The sequence below is a fragment of the Macaca mulatta genome, chromosome 1 (assembly GCF_049350105.2).
Source record: "Macaca mulatta isolate MMU2019108-1 chromosome 1, T2T-MMU8v2.0, whole genome shotgun sequence".
Lineage (NCBI taxonomy): Eukaryota > Metazoa > Chordata > Mammalia > Primates > Cercopithecidae > Macaca > Macaca mulatta.
The window spans coordinates 208,041,710-208,063,459 of record NC_133406.1 but is presented as its reverse complement, the minus strand read 5'-3'; the positions used below and the strand labels follow the sequence as shown (position 1 = coordinate 208,063,459).

The following is a 21,750-nucleotide window of genomic DNA, read 5'->3' as shown; positions in this document are numbered from 1 at the left end:
TGCGACCTCTGCTTCCCAGGCTCCAAGAATTCTCCTGTGTCAGCCTCTTGAAAAGCTGGGATTATAGGTGCACACCACTGTGTCCGGCTAATTTTTGTATTTTTACTAGCAATGGGGTTTCATGATGTTGGCCAGGCTGGTCTCAAACTTCTGACCTCAGGTGATCTGCCTGTCTTGGCCTCCCAAAGTGCTGGGATTACAGGGGTGACCCACTGCACCCAGCCAAGGATTTAAAATTTATGTAAAAAATGAGTTTTGAGGCCGGGCGCGGTGACTCATGCCTGTAATCCCAGCACTCTGGGAGGCTGAGGCGGGCGGATCACGAGGTCAGGGGATCAAGACCATCCTGGCCAATATGGTGAAACCCCGTCTCTACGAAAAATACAAAAATTAGCTGGGCATGGTGGTGGGAGCCTGTAATCCCAGCTACTCAGGAGGCTGAGGCAGGAGAATGGCTTGAACCCAGGAAGCAGAGGTTGCAGTGAGTCAAGATCACATCGCTGTACTCCAGCCTGGTGACAGAGCAAGACTGTGTCTCAAAAAAAAAAAAAAAAAAAAAAAAAAGAGTTTTGCCGGGCACGGTGGCTCACACCTGTAATCTCAGCACTTTGGGAGGCCAAGGTGGAAAGATCACGAGGTCAGGAGATCGAGACCACCCTGGCTAACACGGTGAAACCCCATCTCTACTAAAAATGCAAAAAATTAGCCTGTAGTCCCAGCTACTTGGGAGGCTGAGGCAGGAGAATGGCTTGAACCCAGGAGGTGGAGCTTGCAGTGAGCCAAGATCGCACTACTGCACTCTACTCTGGGCAACAGAGCAAGACTCTGTCTCAAAAAACGAAAACAAACAAACAAAAAAGAGTTTTACTCCAACTGTTGTTGGAGCAAAAATGTAGTAAAAATGTTTCTTGCATTATTGGGCAGTGGTAAAAATATCTAACTTAAACTGTAATAAGTTGCAAGGCTACATGTTGTAATCTCTAGGGCAGGAATGGGCACACTGTTTTAGAAAGGGATAGTTAATAAAGATTTTAGGGGCTGGCATGGTGGCTCATGCCTGTAATCCTAGCATTTTGGGATGCTAGGGTAGGTGGATCATGAGGTCAAGAGATCAAGACCATCCTGGCCAACATGGTAAAACCCTGTCTCTACTAAAAATACAAAAATTAGCGGGGTGTGGTGGCGTATGCCTGTAGTCCCAGCTGCTTGGGAGGCTGAGGCAGGAGAATCGCTTGAACCCAGGAGGCAGAGGTTGCAGTGAGCCAAGATCATGCCACTGCACTCCAGCATGGGCGACAAAGTGAGACTCCCTCTCAAAAAAAAAAAAAAAAGAAAAGAAAAAGAAAAAGGAAAAAAAAAAAAGACTTTAGGCTTTCTGGTCCACATATGCTCTCTACTGCATATTCATCATCTTTTTCCACAATCCTTAAACAATGTAAAAACCATTCTTAGCTCATAAGTCATACAAAAACAAGGTATGGGCCAAATCCCTGCTGTAATAATAAAAGAAGGTCCAACTAAAAAGTTAATTGTGCAGATAAAATGAAATAACAGGCCAGGCCCAGTGGCTCATGCTTGTAATCTCAGTACTTTGAGAAGCTGAGGCAGGTGGATCACGAGGTCAGGAGTTCGAGATCAGCCTGGCCAACATAGTGAAACCCCGTGTCTACTAAAAATACAAAAAAATTAGCCGGGTGTGGTGGCGGGCGCCTGTAATCCCAGCTACTTGGGAGGCTTAGGCAAAGAGTCGCTTGAACCTGGGAGGCAGAGGTTGCAGTGAGCCGAGACTGCGCCACTGCACTCCAGCCAGGGAACAGTGCGAGACTCAAAAAAAAAAAAAATAAATAAAATAAAATAAAAACAATTAATCAAAAAATGTATTTATTTTATTCTTTTTTTTTTTTTCAGAGACAAGGTCTTGCTTTGTCACCCAGTTTGGAGTGTGATGGTGTGATCATGGCTCACTGCAGCCTTAAACTCCTGGGCTCAAGCAATCATTTTGCCTTGGCTTCCTGAGTACCTGGGACTACAGGGGCGTGCCTGGCTAATTTTTTATTTTATTGTGGAGACAGGGTCTTGCTATGTGGCCCAGCCTTGTCTCAAACTCCCGGGCTCAAATGATCCTCCTGCCTCAGCCTCCCAATGTGCTGGGATTACAGGCATGAGCCACAGCACCTGGTCCTCAAAAAATTTATATTGTGGCTGGGTGCAGTGGATCACACCTGTAATCCCAGTGCTTTGGGAGGCTGAGATGGGTGGATCACCTGAGGTCAGAAGTTCGAAACCAGCCTGGCCAACACGGTGAAACCCCATCTCTACTTAAAAATATAAAAATTACCTAGGCGTGGTGGCAGGCGCCTGTAATCCCAACTACTCAGGAGGCTGAGGCAGGAGAATCGCTTGAACCCGGGAGAGGGAGATTGCAGTGAGCCGAGATCAAGCCATTGCTCTCCTCCAGCCTGGGTGACAAGAGCGAAACTCTGTCTCAAAAAAAAAAAAAAAAATATATATATATATATATAGAGAGAGAGAGAGAGAGAGAAAGAGAGAGAGAGAGAGAGAGAGAGAGAGAGAGTAAGCATTTCTGCATTCATTAAATATATCAAAAAACTAAGCCAGTCACAGTGGATCTCACCTATAATCCCAGCACTTTGCGAGGCCAAGGCAGGAAGACTGCTTGAACCCAGGGGTTTGAGACCTGCCTGGGCAATACAGGGAGGCCTCATCTCTGCAAGCAATTTTAAAACTAGCCGAGTGTTGCGGCATGCACCTGTGGTCCCAGCTACTTGGGAGGCTGAGGTGGGAGAACTGCTTGAGCCCAGGCCCACACCACTGCAGTCTGGCCTGGGCGAGAGATCGAGAACTTGTCTCAAAAAAAAGACAAAACAAAGAAAAAGATGCTGGGAAATGCGAACCAAATGCTCTGTGAAAGGACAGTAGTTCCATCTGGTAATGCCTCTCCTTAGAAACTGAGCTATTAGGAAAGGAGTAAATCCAACAGGTGTGGGAGCAGCTTCCTGGTTGTCACCAGGCACATGGGCTTTGGAGTTTGAAAGATTTGGGTACTAATAATTCCTGCTCAGTTACTAACTGTGTGATATTGGACAACTTTTTATTCTTCTATCCTCAGTTTTCTCAACTGCAAAACAAGGAGAATATTTACCATACACTATGACTAGTGGGACTGACCATCATAGTTCAATAAACATAGTTGCATACCGCTGAGGCGCAAGTGAAAAAAGACAGGAAAGCGGACACTCACCTTCTCTGCAAAGGTGAAAATCTTTCTCTGATCAACGCCTCCAAATTGGGCATCTACTTTTAAATACTCTTCATCCAAAGCCTGTGGAAAGAAACACATGAACATAAACATCTACTTTATTTTTTTGAGATAGAATCTCACTCTGTTGCCCAGGCTGGAGTGCTGTGGCATGATCTTGGCTCACTGCCACCTCTGCTTCCCAGGTTCAAGTGAGTCTCCTGCCTTAGCCTCCTGAATAGTTAGGATTACAGGCATGCACCACCACGCCCGGCTAATTTTTTGTACTTTTAGTAGAGACGGGGTTTTGCCATGTTGTCCAGGCTGGCCTTAAACTCCTGAGCTCAGGTGATCCACCCGCCTTGGCCTCCCAAAGTGCAGGGATGACAGGCAAGAGCCACTGTGTCCGGCCTAAACATCTACTTTATTTCTTCTATATAGGTCTGAGAAATCAGAAAGTTTAGGAAATTACTAGATTTTTCAGAAGGTAAAGCCGAGAAGAAAATAAAACAGCAGTCAGCCTCCCTCTTGGCCTCAAAAGCTGCAAAGACAGTTGCTGAGTGCTTGTGGTGAACATTACTCCATGTGGATGTCATGGGATAAAAAAATAAGAGTAGTCTCTGCCCTCAGGATATGCAGAATCCTGCAGGGAGGGAGAGAAGAAGGAAACAAACCGTAGTCATGCCAAAAGCATCCTACTGAATAAGGTGGCCTACGACAAATGACATATAAGTAGCATAAAGAAGTCCTGTGAGAATTCGGGAAAAAGGTAAGACTGAACTAGAAAATAGTGACTGTCTGGGTGCGATGGCTCACGTCTGTAATCCCAGCACTTTGGGAGGCTGAGGTGGAAAGATCACTTGAGCCCAGGTGTCTCTACAAAAACAAAAAACAAACAAACAAACAAAAATTAGCCAAGTGTGATGGCATGCATCTACAGTCCCAGCTACTCAGGAGGCTGAGGTAGGAGGATCACCTAAGCCCAGAGAGCTTGTGGCTGCAGTGAGCCATGATTGTGCCACTGCATCCCAGCCTGGGAGACAGAAGGAGACCCTGTCTCAAAAAATAAAATAAAATAAATAAATAAAACAGTGACTGTCCTTTATGACATGCCAGGCCTGCTGCCAGCTCCGTGGATGGTGAGATAAATCAGATCCAGACTCTCCCTTCAAGAAGCCCAATTATCCAGCTGGGGAGAGACATGTAACAGATCATTTCAACTCAGTGTGCTAAGGGCTAACCTAGATGTTCATATAAGGAACAGTGTTGACATAAAAGAAGAAATTATCTCTATCTAGTTAGATGGGTGTGGGGAGGGCTTCCTAATATCAGACTGTGGGCTAAGCTTGGTTTTGAAGAACATATAGATGTTTTTCATCATGCAGAGGAAACAGAATGTGAGAAGGCACAGAGGTGTGAAGTGTTTAGGGAAATTCTGAGTGATTCAGTCTGCAAAAGTACAAACCTCAAGGAAGGTGGGAAGCAGTGACTGATAAGGTTAGAAAAGTAGGTAAGGACCATTAAATGTCATGCTAGGGTGCCTAGTGTTATCTTAACCAGTGAAAGGTTTTAAGGAGAGGAGAAAGATGACTAGCACTGTAGGAAGATGGCAACAGTAACAGGGCAGGGTAGACTTGAGACCCATGGGTCGGAGACAAAGTGAATGGCTCAAAGGCTATTGTGAAAGTCTAAGTGAGAAATATTGATGAACAAAAGACAATAAGGACGCAGAGCAAGAATGAATTTAAGACATTTTTAAAAAGTAGAATTGATAAAATTTAGTGCATGATTGGCTGAAAGGAAGAGGAAGAAAAGGCTGAACAAGCAGGAATAATCTAGAACAGCATTATCCAACACAATCTTCTGTAGTGATGAATATGTTATATGTCTGTGCTGTCCAATACAGTAGCTAACCAAGAACTTGATATATAGCCAATGCGACTAGAGAATAAAAATTTCCATTTTATTTAATTTTAATAGCCACTAGCCACATATGACTAGGACTAGAGGCTACCGCATTAGACAGTACAGACCTAGTTCTTTCTTTCCTTTTTCCCTCCCTCCCTGCTTTCTTTCTTTTTTTCTTTTCTTTTCTTTCAAGAGATGGAGTCTCACACATACAGAATAAGAGAGAGATGGAGTCTTGCTATGTTGCCTAGGCTGGTCTTGAACTCCTGGCCTCAAGTGATCCCCCCTCCTCAGCCTCCCAAGTACTTGGGATTATAGGCATAAACCATGGCACCCAGTCAACAGTGCAGAACTAGCATGTCTCCGGGTTTTCTTTTTTTTTTTTTTTTTTAGATAGGGTCTCACTCTGTCACCCAGGCTGGAGGGCAGTGGTTTGATCTCGGCTCACTGCAACCTTGACCTCCTGGGTTCAAGCAATTCTCCCACCTCAGTTTCACAAGTAGCTGGGACTACAGGGGCATGCCACCACACCTGGCTAATTTTTGTATTATTTGGTAGAGATGGGGTTTCACCATATTGGTCAGGCTGGTCTTGAACTCCCCACCTCAAGTGATCAGCCTGTCTTGGCCTCCCAAAGTGTTGGGATTACAGGCGCCAGCCACTGCACCCAGCTCCAGGTTTAACCTTGGAAAATGTCTCTTTGAGGTGACAAGGGAAATTTTTATTTTATCATATCAAACATTATAGAGGGCTAGATGTGTTGGCTCATGCCTGCAATTTCAGCACTTTGGGAGACTAAGGCAGGAGGATCACTTGAGGCCAGGAGTTCAAGACCAGCCTAGGCAACATAGTGAGACCCTGTCTCTACAAAAAATTTAAGAAAATTATACAGATATACAAAGAAAAAGTTAAGTCTATCCATATTTTCATCTTGCCTTCACAAGGTAACCAGTATCAACAGCTTGGTTTGTATTTTTTTTTTTTTTTTTTTGAGATGGAGTCTCGCAGCATCTGTCACCCAGGCTGGAGTGCAGTAGCGTGATCTTGCCTCACTGCAAGCTCTGCCTCCTGGGTTCACACCATTCTCCTGCCTCAGCCTCCCGAGTAGCTGGGACTACAGGCGCCTGCCACCACGCCCAGCTGATTTTTTGTATTTTTAGTAGAGACGGGGTTTCACCGTGTTAGCCAGGATGGTCTCGATCTCATGACCTCGTGATCCGCCTGCCTCAGCCTCTCAAAGTGCTGGGATTACAGGCGTGAGCCATTGCGCCGGTCTGGTTTGTATTTTTCTATCCTTTTCCTTGCTCATACAAATATACATGCACACAAAGGAAACAGAAGGATGCTTCTTTTAAACAAAACATGTATTTGTTTTGTTTAACAGAAAATAGGATCATGCTCAAATTTATTTTCACATATCACTCTGAAGTTTATTTCCTTTATTAAGATTATGATAAAAAGGATTATGATTAACATAAAGGTGTATGAGATGAACAATGTCTTAAAGGACAGACAGGTAGTGAAGGAATTATAATGGAAGAAGTAAAAGAGTATCCCAGGAAGCAGGGGAGGAATAGGAGAGACACACAGCAAGGCCTATAGGTTGGAGAAGAACAGCAACTGCATGTATTTAACTGGTGCCAGGAGAGAGGTTTGTGTACAGTACAGGCATACCTCAGAGACACTCTGGGTTCAGTTCCAGACAGCCACAATAAAGTGAGTCACTTGGATTTTTTTGTTTCCCAGTGCATATAAAAGTTGTGGTTACACTATACTGTAGTCTATTTAAAGTGTGTAATAGCATTATGTCTACAAAAACGTACATACTTTAATTTGGTTAAGGTATGGCCAAAAATGCTAACCATCATCTGAGCCTTCAGCAAGTCATAATCTTGCTGGTGAAGGTCTTGCCTCCATGTCTGATGGCTGCTGGCTGATCAGGGTGGTGGCTGCTGAAGGCTGCGGTGGCTGTGGCAATTCCTTAAAATAAGACAACAATGAAGTTTGCCACATCAATTGACTCTCCCTTTCATGAAAGCTTTATCTGGTGCAGGTGATGCTGTTTGATAGCGTTCTGTCCACAATAGAACTTCTTTCTTTTTTTTTTTTTTTTTTTTTGAGACGGAGTCTCGCTCTGTCACCCAGGCTGGAGTGCAGTGGCCGGATTTCAGCTCACTGCAAGCTCCGCCTCCCGGGTTCACACCATTCTCCTGCCTCAGCCTCCGGAGTAGCTGGGACTACAGGCGCCCGCCACCTCGCCCGGCTAGTTTTTTGTATTTTTTAGTAGAGACGGGGTTTCACTGGGTTAGCCAGGATGGTCTCGATCTCCTGACCTTGTGATCCGCCCGTCTTGGCCTCCCAAAGTGCTGGGATTACAGGCTTGAGCCACCGCGCCCGGCCAGAACTTCTTTCAATACTGGAGTCCATCCTCTCAAACCCTGCTGCTGCTTTATCAACTAAGTTTATGTAATATTCAAAATTCTTTGTTGCCATTTCAACAATGTTCGCAGAATCCTCACCAGTAGTTTCCATTTCAAGAAACCACTTTCTTTGCTCATCCATAAGAAGCAATTCCTCATCTGTTCAAAATTTATCATGAGATTGAAGCAATTCAGTCACATCTTCAGGCTCCACTCCTAATTGTAGTTCTCTTGTTATTTCTACTCCATCTACAGTGACTTCCCTCACTGAAGTCTTGAACCCCTCAAAGTCGCCCATGACAGTTACCATCCACTTCTTCCAAACTCCTGTTAATATGGATATTTTTACTTCCTCCCATGAATCACGGATATTCTTAATAACACCTAGAATGCTGGATCCTTTTCAGAAGTTTTCAGTTTACTTTGCCCAGATCCATCACAGGAATCATTATCTATGGCAGCTATAGCCTTTTGAAACGTATTTCTTAAATAGTAGGACTTGAAAGTTGAAATCACTCCTTGATCCATGGGCTACAGAATGGATGTTATGTTAGCAGGCATGAAAATAACGTTCAACTCCTGAACATCTCAAGCTCTACAGAAGCTCTCCATCAGAGCTCTTAGGTGACCAGGTGCACTGTCAATGAGCAGTAATGTTTTGAAAAGAATCTTTCTTTCTGAGGAGTAGGTCTCAAAAGTGGGCTTAAAATGCTTAGTAAATCATACTGTTAACAGATGTGCTACTATCCAGACTTTGTTGTTCCATTTATAGAGCACAGGCAGAGTAGACTTAGCATAACTCTTTTTTGAGATGGAGTCTCACTCTGTTACCCAGGCTGGAGTACAGTGGTGTGATCTCGGCTCACTGCAACCTCCGCCTCCCGGGTTTAAGTGATTCTCCTGCCTCAGCCTCCCGACTATAGCTGGGACTGCCAGACGCGTGCCACAATGCCTGGCTAATTTTTTTTTTTTTGAGATGGAGTCTTGCATTGTTGCCCGGGTTGGAGTGAATGGCGCGATCTCAGCTCACTGCGACCTCTGTCTCCTGGGTTCAAGCAATTGTCCTGCCTCAGTCTCCCGAGTAGCTGGGACTACAGGTGTGTGCCACCACACCCAGCTAATTTTTATATTTTTAGTAGAGACGCAGTTTCACTATGATAGCCAGGCTAGTCTCGAACTCCTGACCTCGTGATTCGTCTGCCTCAGCCTCCCAAAGTGCTGAGTTACAGGTGTGAGCCGCCACGACTGGCCTAATTTTTCTTTTTCTTCTCTTTTTTTTTTTTTTTTTTTTGTAGTTTTAGTAGAGACAGAGTTTCACCATGTTGGCTAGGCTGGTCTTGAACTCCTGGCCTCAAGTGATCTGCTCACCTCGGCCTCCAAAAGTGCTGGGATTATAGGCATGAGCCACCATGCCTGGCCTATATAGCCTAATTCTTAAAGGCACTAGGATTTTTGGAATGTAAATGAGCATTGGCTTCAACTTCAAGTCATCAGCTGCATTAGCTTCTAACAAGAGATTCAACCTGTCCTTTGAAGATTTGAAGCCAGGAATCAAGTTCTCTCTAGCTACGAAAGTCCTAGATGGCATCTTCTTCCGATAAAAGGCTATTTCATCTACCTTGAAAATCCATTGTTTAGTGTAGCCACGTTCATCAATGATCTTATCTAGATCTTCCGGGTAACTTGCTGCAACTTCTACATCAGCGCTTGCCGCTTCACCTTGCACTTTGACATTATGAAGATGGCTTTTTTCCCTTTAAACATCATGAACCAATCTCTGCTAGCTTCAAACTTTTCTTGTGCATCTTCCTCACTTCTCTCAGCCTTCATAAAACTGAAGACAATTAAGACCTTTCTCTGGAGTAGGCTTTAGCTTAAGGTAATATTGTGGCTGGTTTGCTCTTCCATCCAGACTATTACAATTTTCCCCATATCAGCATAAGTGAAAATTATGTCTGTTTCACTTCCTATTTTTCAGGTGTTCACTGGAGTAGCACTTTGAATTTCCTTCAAGAATTTTCCCTTTGGAGTCACAACTTGGCTATTTGGTGCAAAAGGCCCAGCTTTCTGCCTGCCTCGGCTTTTAACATTCCTTCCTCACTAAGCTTAATCATTTCTAGGTGTAGATTTAAAGTGAGCGATGTGCGGCTGGGCGCGGTAGCTCAAGCCTATAATCCCAGCACTGTGGTAGGCCAAGGTGGGTAGATCACAAGGTCAGGAGTTCAAGACCAGCCTGGCTAAGACGGTGAAACCCCGTCTCTACTAAAAATACAGAAAAATCAGCTGGGCCTGGTGGCAGGTGCCTGTAATCCCAGCTACTCGGGAGGCTGAGGCAGAGAATTGCTTGAACCCGGGAGGCGGAGGTTGAAGTGAGCCAAGATCGCGCCACTGTACTCCAGCCTGTGTGACAGAGCGAGACTCTGTCTCAAAAATAAATAAATAAATAAATAAATAAATAAATAAATAAATAAAGTGAGAGATGTGTGACTCTCCCTTTCACTTCAACACTTAGAGGCCATTGTAGGGTTATTGATTAGCCTTATTTCAATATTGTCCTGTTTCAGGAAATAAGGAGGCCAGGAGAGTGGCAAAATGACTGGATGGTAGAGGAGTCAGAACACACACAATATTTGTTAAGTTCGTTGTCTCATATGGGCACAGTTTGTGGTGCCCCAAAACAATTACAATATTAACATCAAAGGTCACAGATCGCATATAACCATGCAGATATGATAATAATGAAAAAGCTTGAAATATTGTGAGAATTACTAAAATGTGGCACAGAGACACGAAGTGAGCACATGCTGTTGGAAAAATGGTGCTGGTGGACTTGCCGGACACAGGGTTGCCACACACCTTCAATTTGTAAAAAACACACTATCTGTGTAGTGCAGTAAAGCAAAGCGCAATGAGATATGCCTGTCATCAAACCAGAGCAGAAAAGGCCATCGGGCCATTCCATCCCACTTAAGTACCTGCAGTCCGGGGTACAAGAGACCACTCAGCAAAGGGTGCTCCACTTGCTTTACCACCTCAGCTCCAGCCTTCTTGGAATCGTGCTGTGTGACTACGGAGGACAGTCTGTACACATCGAGTGTGTACTCTCTGAAGAGGAAAGGAAGAGGGGACAGCTGTAAGCCTGGGCCTAGGCCTCAGTTTCCTAGGGCAATCTAAAGCACATTAATTTACTTCCCTAACCTTAGTGTAACCAGGGATCTCAGTTTTAAAAATATATTTTAATCACCAACTTTCTTCTTCTTCTTTCCCTCCCTTCTGGCAATGCATGCTTATGTAATTATGTTCTTGCTTAAGAAATTCCAGAGAGGAGGGTGAGGATTCAAAAACTACCTACTGGGTATTGTGCTGATTACCTGGGTGACAAAATTGTCTGTACACCAAACTCCTGTCACATGTAATTTACCCAAATCTGCACATGCAACCCTTGAATCTAAAATAAAAGTTGGAAAAAAAGAAAGAGATTCCAGAAGCCAATCTTGAAACAAACTAGGCATGGAGCCCAGACTGCAGAATCCTCCTGCTCAGAGGGAGTCTGGAACAATTAGTCCATCACCATCAGTCTGAAGTCAAGATAACACCAACCATACCTCCTGACAGGCAATTATGCAAGACAGCCATCAGAACAAAGACACACAGACCCTGCATTCTCACCACTCCTGCATGCCTCCCATACCAAGCCTCCCTTTAAAAACACTATGGTAAAATTTAGAATTTAAGATAGTACTTTAGTACACTAGTTCACCATCTTCTCAGTTTGTTGGTTCCCTGATTAAACCTGCTTTTCCTCCCACCAACCCTTGTCTCTTGTGTCTGGCTTTCAAGTGTCTGGGCAGCCAAACCTGAGTCCAGTTACATTAGGACATTCAAACAGAGCACTGCCTGATAGCTTCTAAAATGGGATGGACCTATCCTCTCAACTAAAATACTACTTTATTTATTTATTTATTTATTTATTTATTTAAAGAGACGGAGTCTTGCTCTGTCGCCCAGACTGGAGTGCAGTGGCATGATCTGGGCTCACTGCAAGCTCCGCCTCCCAGGTTCACGTCATTCTCCTGCCTCAGCCTCCTGAGTGGCTGGGACTACAGGTGCCCGCCACCATGCCCGGCTAATTTTTTGTGTGTTTTTAGTAGACACGGAGTTTTATTGTGTTAGCCAGGATGGTGTCAATCTCCTGATCTCGTGATCCGCCCGTCTTGGTCTCCCAAAGTGCTGGGATTACGGGTGTGAACCACTGCACCCGGCCAATATTACTTTATTTTTATGTTTTTCCTTTTATCTTTTTTTTTTTTTTTTTTTTGAGACAGGGTCTCACTCTGTTGTTGGGCTGGAACACAGTGATGTGATCGGAGCTCACTGCAGCCTCAATCTCCCTGGGCTCAGGTGATCCTCCCATCTCAGCCTCCAGAGGAACTACAACTACAGACATGTGCCACCACACATGGCTAATGTTTCTATTTTTTGTAGAGACGTGGTTTCCCCATATTGCCCAGGCTGGTCTGGAACTGCTGGGCTCAAGCAATCTACCCACCCCAGCCTGCCAAAGTGCTGGGATTACAGGTGTGAGCCACAGTACCAGACTTCTTTTTCCTTTTAAAAAGAGGGCTTTAATTAGTATTTTTCTTCACTTCTGGAAAATGTTCTGCCATTATCTCTTGAAATACTGCTTCTCTGCCATTCTCCTTCAGTCTCTTCATTTGGAATGCCTTTTCAACTGATATCAAAATTTCCCAGTCTATTTCCATGTTTTTTTTGTTTTTGAGACAGAATCTTGCTCTATTGCCCAGGCTGCAGTATAATGGAACAATCAGTCACTGCAGCTTCCATTTCAGCTCAAGTGATCCTCCCACCTCAGCCTCTTAAGTAGCTGGGATTACAGGTGCATGCCATGAGGCCTAGCTAATTTTTTTGATTTTTAGTAGAGATGAGGTCTCACTATGTTGCCCACTCTGGTCTCAAATTCCTGAGCTCAAGTGATTCTCTTGCCTTGGCCTCGCATAGTGCTGGGATTACAGGCATGAGCCACTGCATCCAGCGCCCCCACCCCCTGCCAATTTTTTTTTTTTTTTTGAGATAGAGTCTTGCTCTGTTGCCCAGGCTGGAGTGCAGTGGTGTGATCTTGGCTCACTGCAACCTCTGCCTTGTGGGTTCAAGCAATTCTCCTGCCTCAGCCTCCCGAGTACTGGGATCACAGGCATGCCTGGCTAATTTTTGTATTTTTAGTAGAGACAGGGTTTCACCATGTTGGCCAGGCTGGTCTTGAACTCCTGACCTCAGGTGATCCACCTGCCTCAGCCGCCCAAAGTGCTGGGATTACAGGCGTGAGCCACCATGCCTGGCCCTAAAGTCATTTTTGTATATAGAAAAATATCAAGTGACTTTAAAGAAAGATAGTTTTATTTATCCCAGCTTCCCATATCCCAAATTCTCTTAAGTTCTTGGAGAATAAAAATCGTGCCTGTGTTCTTCACAGGTATAACCCCAGTTCCTAGACTAGTGTCTCGCACATAGCAAGAATTCAATACATATTTGCAAGACTCACTCCCTCACCTTATTCAGGTTTCTGCCTAATGTCATTTTAGTAGAGGGTTTCCCTAACCATCTCATTCAAATTGAAACCCCCCGTTTCCCGAAAACTTTCTCTACCCTGGGCTGCCTGCTTTGTTTTAGCTATTGCCATCTGATACACATATAACTTATTATTTACTGTCTGTATTTCCTTGCTGGAATGTAAGCCCCATTAGGATAGGGACTTTTGTTTTGGCTTACTTTTGCATATCCAGTATCTAGAACAGTGCTTATCATATACCAGGGGCTCCATAAAGATCTGTAGATTAAATGTAAAAATGAATAAAATTTCAGGTACTCTACAAAGGCTGTAGATTCAAAGATGTTCATATGCTTTATTTAGTCATTTCTTTTTCTTTCTTCTCTTTTGAGATGGAGTCTCACTCTGTTGCCCAGGCTGGAGTGCAGTGGTATGATCTCCACTCACTGCAATCTCCACCTCCTGGGTTCAAGTGATTCTCCTGCCTCAGCCTCCCGACTAGCTGGGACTACAGACGCGCGCCACAATGCCTGGCTAACTTTTTTTCTTTTTTGAGACAGAGTCTTGCATTGTCGCCCGGGCTAGAGTGCAATGGCACGATCTCGACTCACTGCGACCTCTGCCTCCCGGGTTCAATCAATTGTCCTGCCTCAGCCTCCTGAGTAGCTGGGACCACAGGTACATCCCACCACACCCAGCTAATTTTTATATTTTTAGTAGAGATACAGTTTCACTACGATGGCCAGGCTAGTTTTGAACTCCTGACCTCGTGATTTGCCTGCCTCAGCCTCCCAAAGTGCTGAGTTACAGGTGTGAGCCACCATGCCTGGTCTAATTTTTTGTATTTTTTAGTAGAGATGGGGTTTTGCTGTGTTGGCTAGACTGGTCTCAAACTCCTGGCCTCAAGTAATCTGCCCACCTCAGCCTTCCAAAGCACTGGGATTACAGGTGTGAGCCACCATTGCCTGGTCCTATTTTTCTTTCTTTCTTTTCTTTTTTTGAGAGATGGGGACTTGCTATGTTGGCCAGGGTAGTCTTGAACTCTTGGCCTCAAGCAATTCTCCTAGCTTGCCCTCCTAAAGTGCTCAGATTATAGACATGAGCCACCCTGCCCAGCCTATATGCTTTATTTAAAGCCCTAAATGTATCAATAATGAGGAATGGTAAAGAAAATTATATTAGATGCAGTAAAAAGAGAAATATACTAGTAAGCAAGAGATCTGGGTTCACATCCTGATTCATTTACTTACTAGATATATAAACTTGGGAAAGTTAAATCTGAATTAATTTCCTTATCTGTGAAATAGGACAAAATAATGCTCATTTTAAAAAGTTGTTCTAAGGGTTAAAATGCAAAAGTGACTAATAGAGTGCTATGTACTTATACATGCATATCTGAGGTTTTAAAATTTTTTAAATGTGAAGACAATGAGGTAGCATGGGGAAATTACCTAAGAAAGAGTAAGTTGGCCGGGCGCGGTGGCTCAAGCCTGTAATCCCAGCACTTTGGGAGGCCAAGACGGGCGGATCACGAGGTCAGGAGATCGAGACCATCCTGGCTAACACGGTGAAACCCCGTCTCTACTAAAAATACAAGAAAATTAGCCGGGCGAGGTGGCGGGCGCCTGTAGTCCCAGCTACTCGGGAGGCTGAGGCAGGAGAATGGCGTGAACACAGGGGGGCGGAGCTTGCAGTGAGCCGAGATCGCGCCACTGCACTCCAGCCTGGGGCACGGAGCAAGACTACGTCTCAAAAAAAAAAAAAAAAAAAAGAAAGAGTAAGTTAGGCCGGGCATGGTGGCTCACACCTGTAATCCCAGCACTTTGGGAGGCCGAGGCAGGCGGATCACAAGGTCAGAAGATCGAGACCATCCTGGCTAACATGATGAAACCCCGTCTCTACTAAAAATACAAAAAAATTAACCAAGAGAGGTGGTGGGTGCCTGTAGTCCCAGCTACTCGGGAGGTTGAGGCAGGAGAATGGTGTGAAGTCGGGAAGCGGAGCTCGCAGTGAGGTGAGATCACGCCACTGTACTCCAGCCTGGGTGGCAGAGCAAGACTCCATCTCAAAAAATATAAATAAAAATAAAAAAAAAGAAAGAGTAAGTTAGGTCGGGGGCAATGGCTCATGCCTGTAATCCCAGCACTTTGAGAGACCGAGGCGGGAGGGTCACCTGAGGTTGGGAGTTCAGTACCAGCTTGACCAACATGGAGAAACCCTGCCTCTACTAAAAATACAAAATTAGTTGGATGTGGTTGTGCATGCCTGTAATCCCAGCTACTTGGGAGGCTGAGGGAGGAGAATCACTTGAACCCAGGAGGCAGAGGTTGCAGTGAGTCAAGACTGCGCCATTGCACTCCAGCCTGGGCAACAAGAGCGAAACTACATCTCAAAAAAAAAAAAGAAAGAGTAAGTTAAACATCAGAACATGAAATATCTATGCTAACATTCCAAATATGAACAAAACTCACAAAGATAAAAAGCAATAACAATTGTTGGGGTGGTGAAAAACAAGTGAAATATTTTTCTTTCACTTTTCTTTTCTTTTTTTTTTTTTTTTTTTGAGACGGAGTCTCGCTCTGTCGCCCAGGCTGGAGTGCAGTGGCCGGATCTCAGCTCACTGCAAGCTCCGCCTCCCGGGTTCGGGCCATTCTCCTGTCTCAGCCTCCTGAGTAGCTGGGACTACAGGCGCCCGCCACCTCGCCCGGCTAGTTTTTTGTATTTTTTAGTAGAGACGGGGTTTCACCGTGTTAGCCAGGATGGTCTCGATCTCCTGACCTAGTGATCCGCCCGTCTCGGCCTCCCAAAGTGCTGGGATTACAGGCTTGAGCCACCGCGCCCGGCCCACTTTTCTTTTCTTATTATTTGCTGAGGCTGGAAGAGAAAGGGAGGCTGAATTGTTCACAATCACTCTCCCATATGCTGTGAGTTTTGCAAGGCCAAGGACTTTGTTATGGTTATGTTTGTATTTCCAGCAAATACGACAGTATTAAGGCATTTACTAGTCAGTATACTTCTGATGGATGAATTACAAGGACAAAGAGTATAAAGTTTTAAACGGTTCTTAATAGGTCATGCCAGACAGCTTCTAATTTAAATGTAAAGAATGACTGGACTCCACAGGCCTGTAATTAGCTAGCAGCACCAGAGCCACAAGGAGGGTGGATGATCAAGCACTTACTTGCTGAGCTGGTAATCAGTGCCTTTGATGAACTTGAGCTTCTCCAAGGGCACACCAATGCTCTCCAGCATTGCTTTGATCACATTCTCATAGTAACTGACTCGGAGTTCTAGAAGTTCCCATGGGGCTTTCATGTTATCCAGGTATGCGTGAAGGTCCGCAAACAGAATTGTTACCTGGATAAGAGATAAAGGGCTACCAAAACGCGAATTTGTCCAAATACCTCCAACCTATCTCCTCCAGCCCCACCCTGTCCTTGTTAAGTCTCTCTTGGGTCTCCTTTGGGTCATCCCTCAAGGGCTTATAGCATTAGTTCTTACCTCACATCCTGCCTTCAAGAAGTCCGCAATCTTTGACATGGGCACAAAGTAAGCCACATGTGGTTTGCCCGTGGTTGCTGTTCCCCAGTAAATTTTAAGTTCCCGCTCCTTCAGTATCTCCTTCAGCTTATCTTCCCCCAGCACCTCCTGTTGTGGAAGCAGAAGAGTTAGTTTAATGTCGGTGTCCCACCTTGCTCATCCTTTACCGTGTGACAAGGAAAACAAAAGGATGTGTCACTGGAGATCCAGGCTCAGAGCCATCAAGGAGGTCCAGCCATGCTCTCAGTGTGGATGTGATACCCTATCTTGTTTTAACCCGAATTGACTCTCCCTTTGCTGAGAGAGCCAGACAAACTCCATTTTGGCTCCTTCACTTGCAGCCCCTTGCAGCCTCTTACCCACCCCCCTCCTCAAGGACTTAACTTGTGCAAGCTGACTCCCAGCACATCAAAGAACGCAATTAACTGATAAGATATTGTGGCAAGCTATATCGCAGTTCCCAGGAATTCACCCGGTTGATAGTACCCTAAGCCCCCACATTTGTGTCTGGCTGATGGTACCCAAAGCCTCCGCGTCTATCACTTGTGATGGATTTAAAGCCCCTGCACCTGGAACTGTTTGTTTTCCCATAACCATTTGTCTTTTTAACTTTTTTGCCTGTTTTACTTCTGTAAGATAACTTCAGCTAGGCTCCCCCTCCCCTTTTTAAACCAAAGTATAAACCATTTGTCTTTTTAACTTTTTTGCCTATTTTACTTCTGTAAGATTACTTCGGCTAGGCTCCCCCTCCCCTTTCTAAACCAAAGTATAAAAGAAAATCTAGCCCCTTCTTCAGGGCCGAGAGAATTTTGAGCACTAGCCGTCTCTCGGTCGCAAGCTAATAAAGGACTCCTGAATTCATCTCAGAGTGTGGCGTTTCTATATAACTCGCTCAGTTACAACATGGAGAGCCAATGTAAAGTTGATGCTGCTCCTAGTATCACCCCCGATGCTGGGGAGTGGGGACATGCCCCTAACTGCATCTTTGCCTGTAGCTACCTGTAAACCAAAACTAAACTCTAAGCCCCCCAACTGATGGAATGGACCCCACATTTTGGCCAACGGGATCCCAAAGAAATCTAAAAAACTAGTTCAGGCCAACGCAGGAAGGAAGGGTCTGACTTGCCTCATTATACCCTTCTCCCTTTGGAGTATATTTATTCACTTATTTTTTGGAGACAAGATCTTGCTATGCTGCCCTGGCTGGAGTCCAGTTGTGCAAACACAGCTCACTGCAGCCTAGACCTCCAGGCTCAACAATCCTCCCACTTCAGCCTTCCTAGCAGCTTGGGGCTACCAGCGCATGTACGCCTGGCTAGTTTTTTTGGTTTAGTAGAGAAGTCTCACTATGTTGCCCAGGCTGGTCTCGAATTCTTGGACTCAAGTGATCTTCTGGCCTCAGTCTCCCAAAGTGCTAGGATTATAGGTGTGAGCCGCTCCACCTGGTGATCCTCTGGGGTTTAGACACAATTGACCAGCATGAACATTAAAACACAGATAGTAAGATCGACAAAACAAACTCTCTGTAGCAATAAGATACCAAATTCCAACCTGATTCTGGTATAGCACCACAAGACAGATAGCAGACCCTAAAGGAAATCAAAGTATTTTACCCCAAAAGATATTTATTTGACATATTTTGAAATGACCCTGCAAAACTGTCTCTTGTGGGGGGAAATGTGCGTTCTGTAGAGAAATCTCCTACCCATACTAAGTCTTTTCTGGAGAGTCTGACACCTTTTAAGGTCAGATAACAGACATTCACCATCAATTCTCTCTGAAGCCAGCTACCTGGAGGCTTCATCTATATGACAAGAACCTTGGCTTCAGCTGGGTACAGTGGCTCAGGCCGGTAAATCCCAGCACTTTGGGAGGCCAAGGCGGGCGGATCACGAGGTCAGGAGTTCAAGACCAGCCTGACCAACATGGCGAAACCCTGTCTCTACTAAACATACAAAAATTAGCAGAGCACGGTGGCAGGCGCTTGTAACCCCAGCTACTCAGGAGGCTGAGACAGGAGAATCGCTTGAACCTGGAAGGCGGAGGTTGTAGTGAGCCAATATTGCACCATTGCACTCCAGCCTGGGCAACAAGAACAAGACTATGTCTCAAAAAAAAAAAAACAAACAAACAAACCTTGGCTTCCACAACCCTCCTTATCTTAACTCAGCTGACTTCAACTCTTCAGGCAGAATTTAACTCTTTCAATCAATTGCCAATCAGGAAATCTTTGAATCCACCTATAACCTAGAACTCCCACCCCCTTTCTGGGCAAACCAATGTATACCTTACTTGTATTGATTTATGTTTTTGCCTGTAACTTCTGTCTCCCCAAAATGTATAAAACGAAACTGTAACCTAACCACCCTGGACACATGTTCTCAGAACTTACTGAGGCTGTGTCAGGTGCCATGGTCTTTCAACTTAGCAAAATAAACCTCTAAATTCATTGAGACTTGTCTCAGATACTTTTTTTTTTTAAGATGGAGTCTCACTCTGACTCCGTCTCAAAAAAAAAAAAAAAAAAAAAAAGATGGAGTCTCACTCTGTCGCCCAGGCTGGAGCGCAGTGCTGTGATCTCTGCTCACTAGAACCTCCGCCTCCGGGGTTCAAGTGATTCTTCTGCCTCAGCTTCCAGAGTAGCTGATGTTACAGGCACACACCACCACACTCAGCTAATTGTTTGTATTTTTAGTAGAGATGGGGTTTCACCATGTTGGTCGGGTTGGTCTCAACTTCTGACCTCAAATGATCCACCTGCCTCAGCCTCCCAAAGTGCTGGGATTATAGGTGTGAGCCACCACACCTGGCCTCAGATACTTTTTGGTTTACATACCTCTAACTCACTCTCCTTCCTTTCATAGCCAATTTCTTGAAACAGTTGTCTCTTCTTTTGGTCTCCATTTCCTAATCTCCCATTCCAATTTGAATTCCATATCACATCACAAATAAACTTGCTAAGATCACAGAGGACCTTCATGTTGCTAAATTCAATGAGTATTTTTTAGTCCTCACTCCCTCGCAGAAGCACTCTCCTCTTTTGGTCTCCTTTATTTTATTCTCTTAGTTTTCCTCTTCTCTGCCTGCTTAGATTTCTTTGCAACTGTTCTTATTTTTCCTAGTCAATAAATATTAGCAATCCTTGGGGCTCTGGTCTTTTATCTTCTTACTCTACAGTCTCCTTAACTGATCCCCTTCAGTTGCTTCAGTTACTACTGTGAGCCAGTAACTCCCAAATCTCCTGCTCACGCCCATATACAGAACGGTGTTCTTGTTATCAATCCAATCATTCAAACTCAACGTGTTCAAAATAAAACTCATGCTCTTGACTTTACTTCACTCCCCAACCATCTTTTTCACTGATAGTTTCACTCCTAATTCAGTAAATGGTACCATCATTTAGAGTTGTTCAAGGACTCCAAAACTGCTCTTCAACCCTCCTATTTCTCTCTGCCTCTACATCACCACCCAAATCCAGGCCCCATCAGATCACACCAGGATTACTGTAATATTCTCCTAACAGGTCTCCCAAATCTACTCTTACTCCCTCCAATCCATGTTCTTTTTTTTATTTTTTTGAGACGGAGTCTTGCTCTGTCACCCAAGCTGGAGGGCAGTGATGCAATCTTAAGTCACTGCAACCTCTGCTCCCGGGTTCAAACTATTCTCCTGCCTCAGTCTCCCAAGTAGCTGGAATTACAGGTGCCTGCCACCATGCCCAATAAATTTTTGTATTTTTAGTAGAGATGGGGTTTCACTATGTTGGTCAGGTTGGTCTTCAACTCCTGACCTCAAGTGATCTGCCCGCATGGGCCTCCCAAAGTGTTGGGATTACAGGCATGAGCCATTGTGCCTGGCCACTCCAATCCATGTTCTAAAAGGTAGCCAGAGATAGTCTTTAAAACTCAAAAACTTCTTTAAAACTCATTTTCCTTTTTGCAAACCTTTAATGATTTCTTTTTGTCCTATGACAGTATTGAAAAAATTCTAAGAGGCCAGTGTACCTCTGATAAGAGGCTGTAGTGTTTCCTCAAGTTACAGTTTTGGAGGCTGTTAGAAACTATGATAGACTGCTAGTTTGAATCATGTATTACCAGGACTTGTTAAAATCCTGTGCTCCAAGTCTTTTGGTAGCTGATCCCGCATGCTCAAGAGCACCCCAACTATGTGGACACTTGGAGGGTTCTCACCATCCAGGAAGATGTCACATTACTTAGCCTTTAAAACCTGAGTGAGGCCGGGTGCCATGGCTCACGCCTGTTAATCCCAGCACTTTGGGAAGCCGAGTTTGGCGGATAACTGGAGGTCAGGAATTTGAGACCAGCCTGGCTAACATGGTGAAACCCCGTCTCTACTAAAAATACAAAAATTAGCCCGGCGTGTTGGCACATATCTGTAATTCCAGCTACTCAGGAGGCTGAGGCAGGAGAATCGCTTGAGCCCGGGAGGTAGAGGTTGCAGTGAGCTAAGATTGTGCCATTGCACTCCAGCCTGGGCAACAAGAGCGAAACTCCGTTTCAAAAAAAAAAAAAAAAAAAAAAAACCCCAAAACGAAAAACCCAATTGAGTAAATTCTAATAGTTTTGTGTATTTTTAGTCTCCAACCAGCACTATTTTATGGAGAGAGAATAGGAAACAAAGAATCTAGCTAGGGGAAGCATGCAAAAACCTTTGGTTAAGACTAAGTTGTGAATGGAATAACCCAAATGTCCATCAACTGATGAACGGAAAAACAAAATGTATACCCATACATCAGAGTATCATTCAACTATAAAAAGGAATGACGTTAGGCCGGGCGCGGTGGCTCACGCCTGTAATCCCAGCACTTTGGAAGGCCGAAGCGGGTGGATCACGAGGTCAGGAGATGGAGACCATCCTGGCTAACACGGTGAAACCCGGTCTACTAAAAATACAAAACGTTAGCCGGGCGTGGTGGCTGGCGCCTGTAGTCCCAGCTACTCGGGAGGCTGAGGCAGGAGAATGGCGTGGACCCCAGCAGGCGGAGCTTGCAGTGAGCTGAGATCGCGCCACTGCACTCCAGCCTGGGCGACCGAGGA

At 44.8% G+C, this 21,750-nt stretch overlaps 1 protein-coding gene across 2 annotated transcripts in view; it reads right to left on the bottom strand.

Moving 5' to 3' along the window:
• YARS1 (tyrosyl-tRNA synthetase 1) overlaps nt 1-21,750 on the bottom strand; it is a 43,879-nt gene that overhangs the window by 20,634 nt on the left and 1,495 nt on the right. The window contains exons 2-6 of one of the 2 annotated variants that reach the window (XM_028836407.2): nt 18,041-18,146; nt 16,655-16,801; nt 16,335-16,510; nt 10,563-10,692; nt 3,263-3,343 (exon numbers count right to left, since the gene is read on the bottom strand). In XM_028836407.2, the coding sequence (XP_028692240.1) occupies nt 3,263-3,343; nt 10,563-10,692; nt 16,335-16,510; nt 16,655-16,693 (426 nt within the window). In that variant the 5' untranslated portion in view covers nt 16,694-16,801; nt 18,041-18,146. The remainder of the gene's footprint in view (nt 1-3,262; nt 3,344-10,562; nt 10,693-16,334; nt 16,511-16,654; nt 16,802-18,040; nt 18,147-21,750) is intronic. The other variant, XM_015134550.3, reaches the window with a different exon arrangement.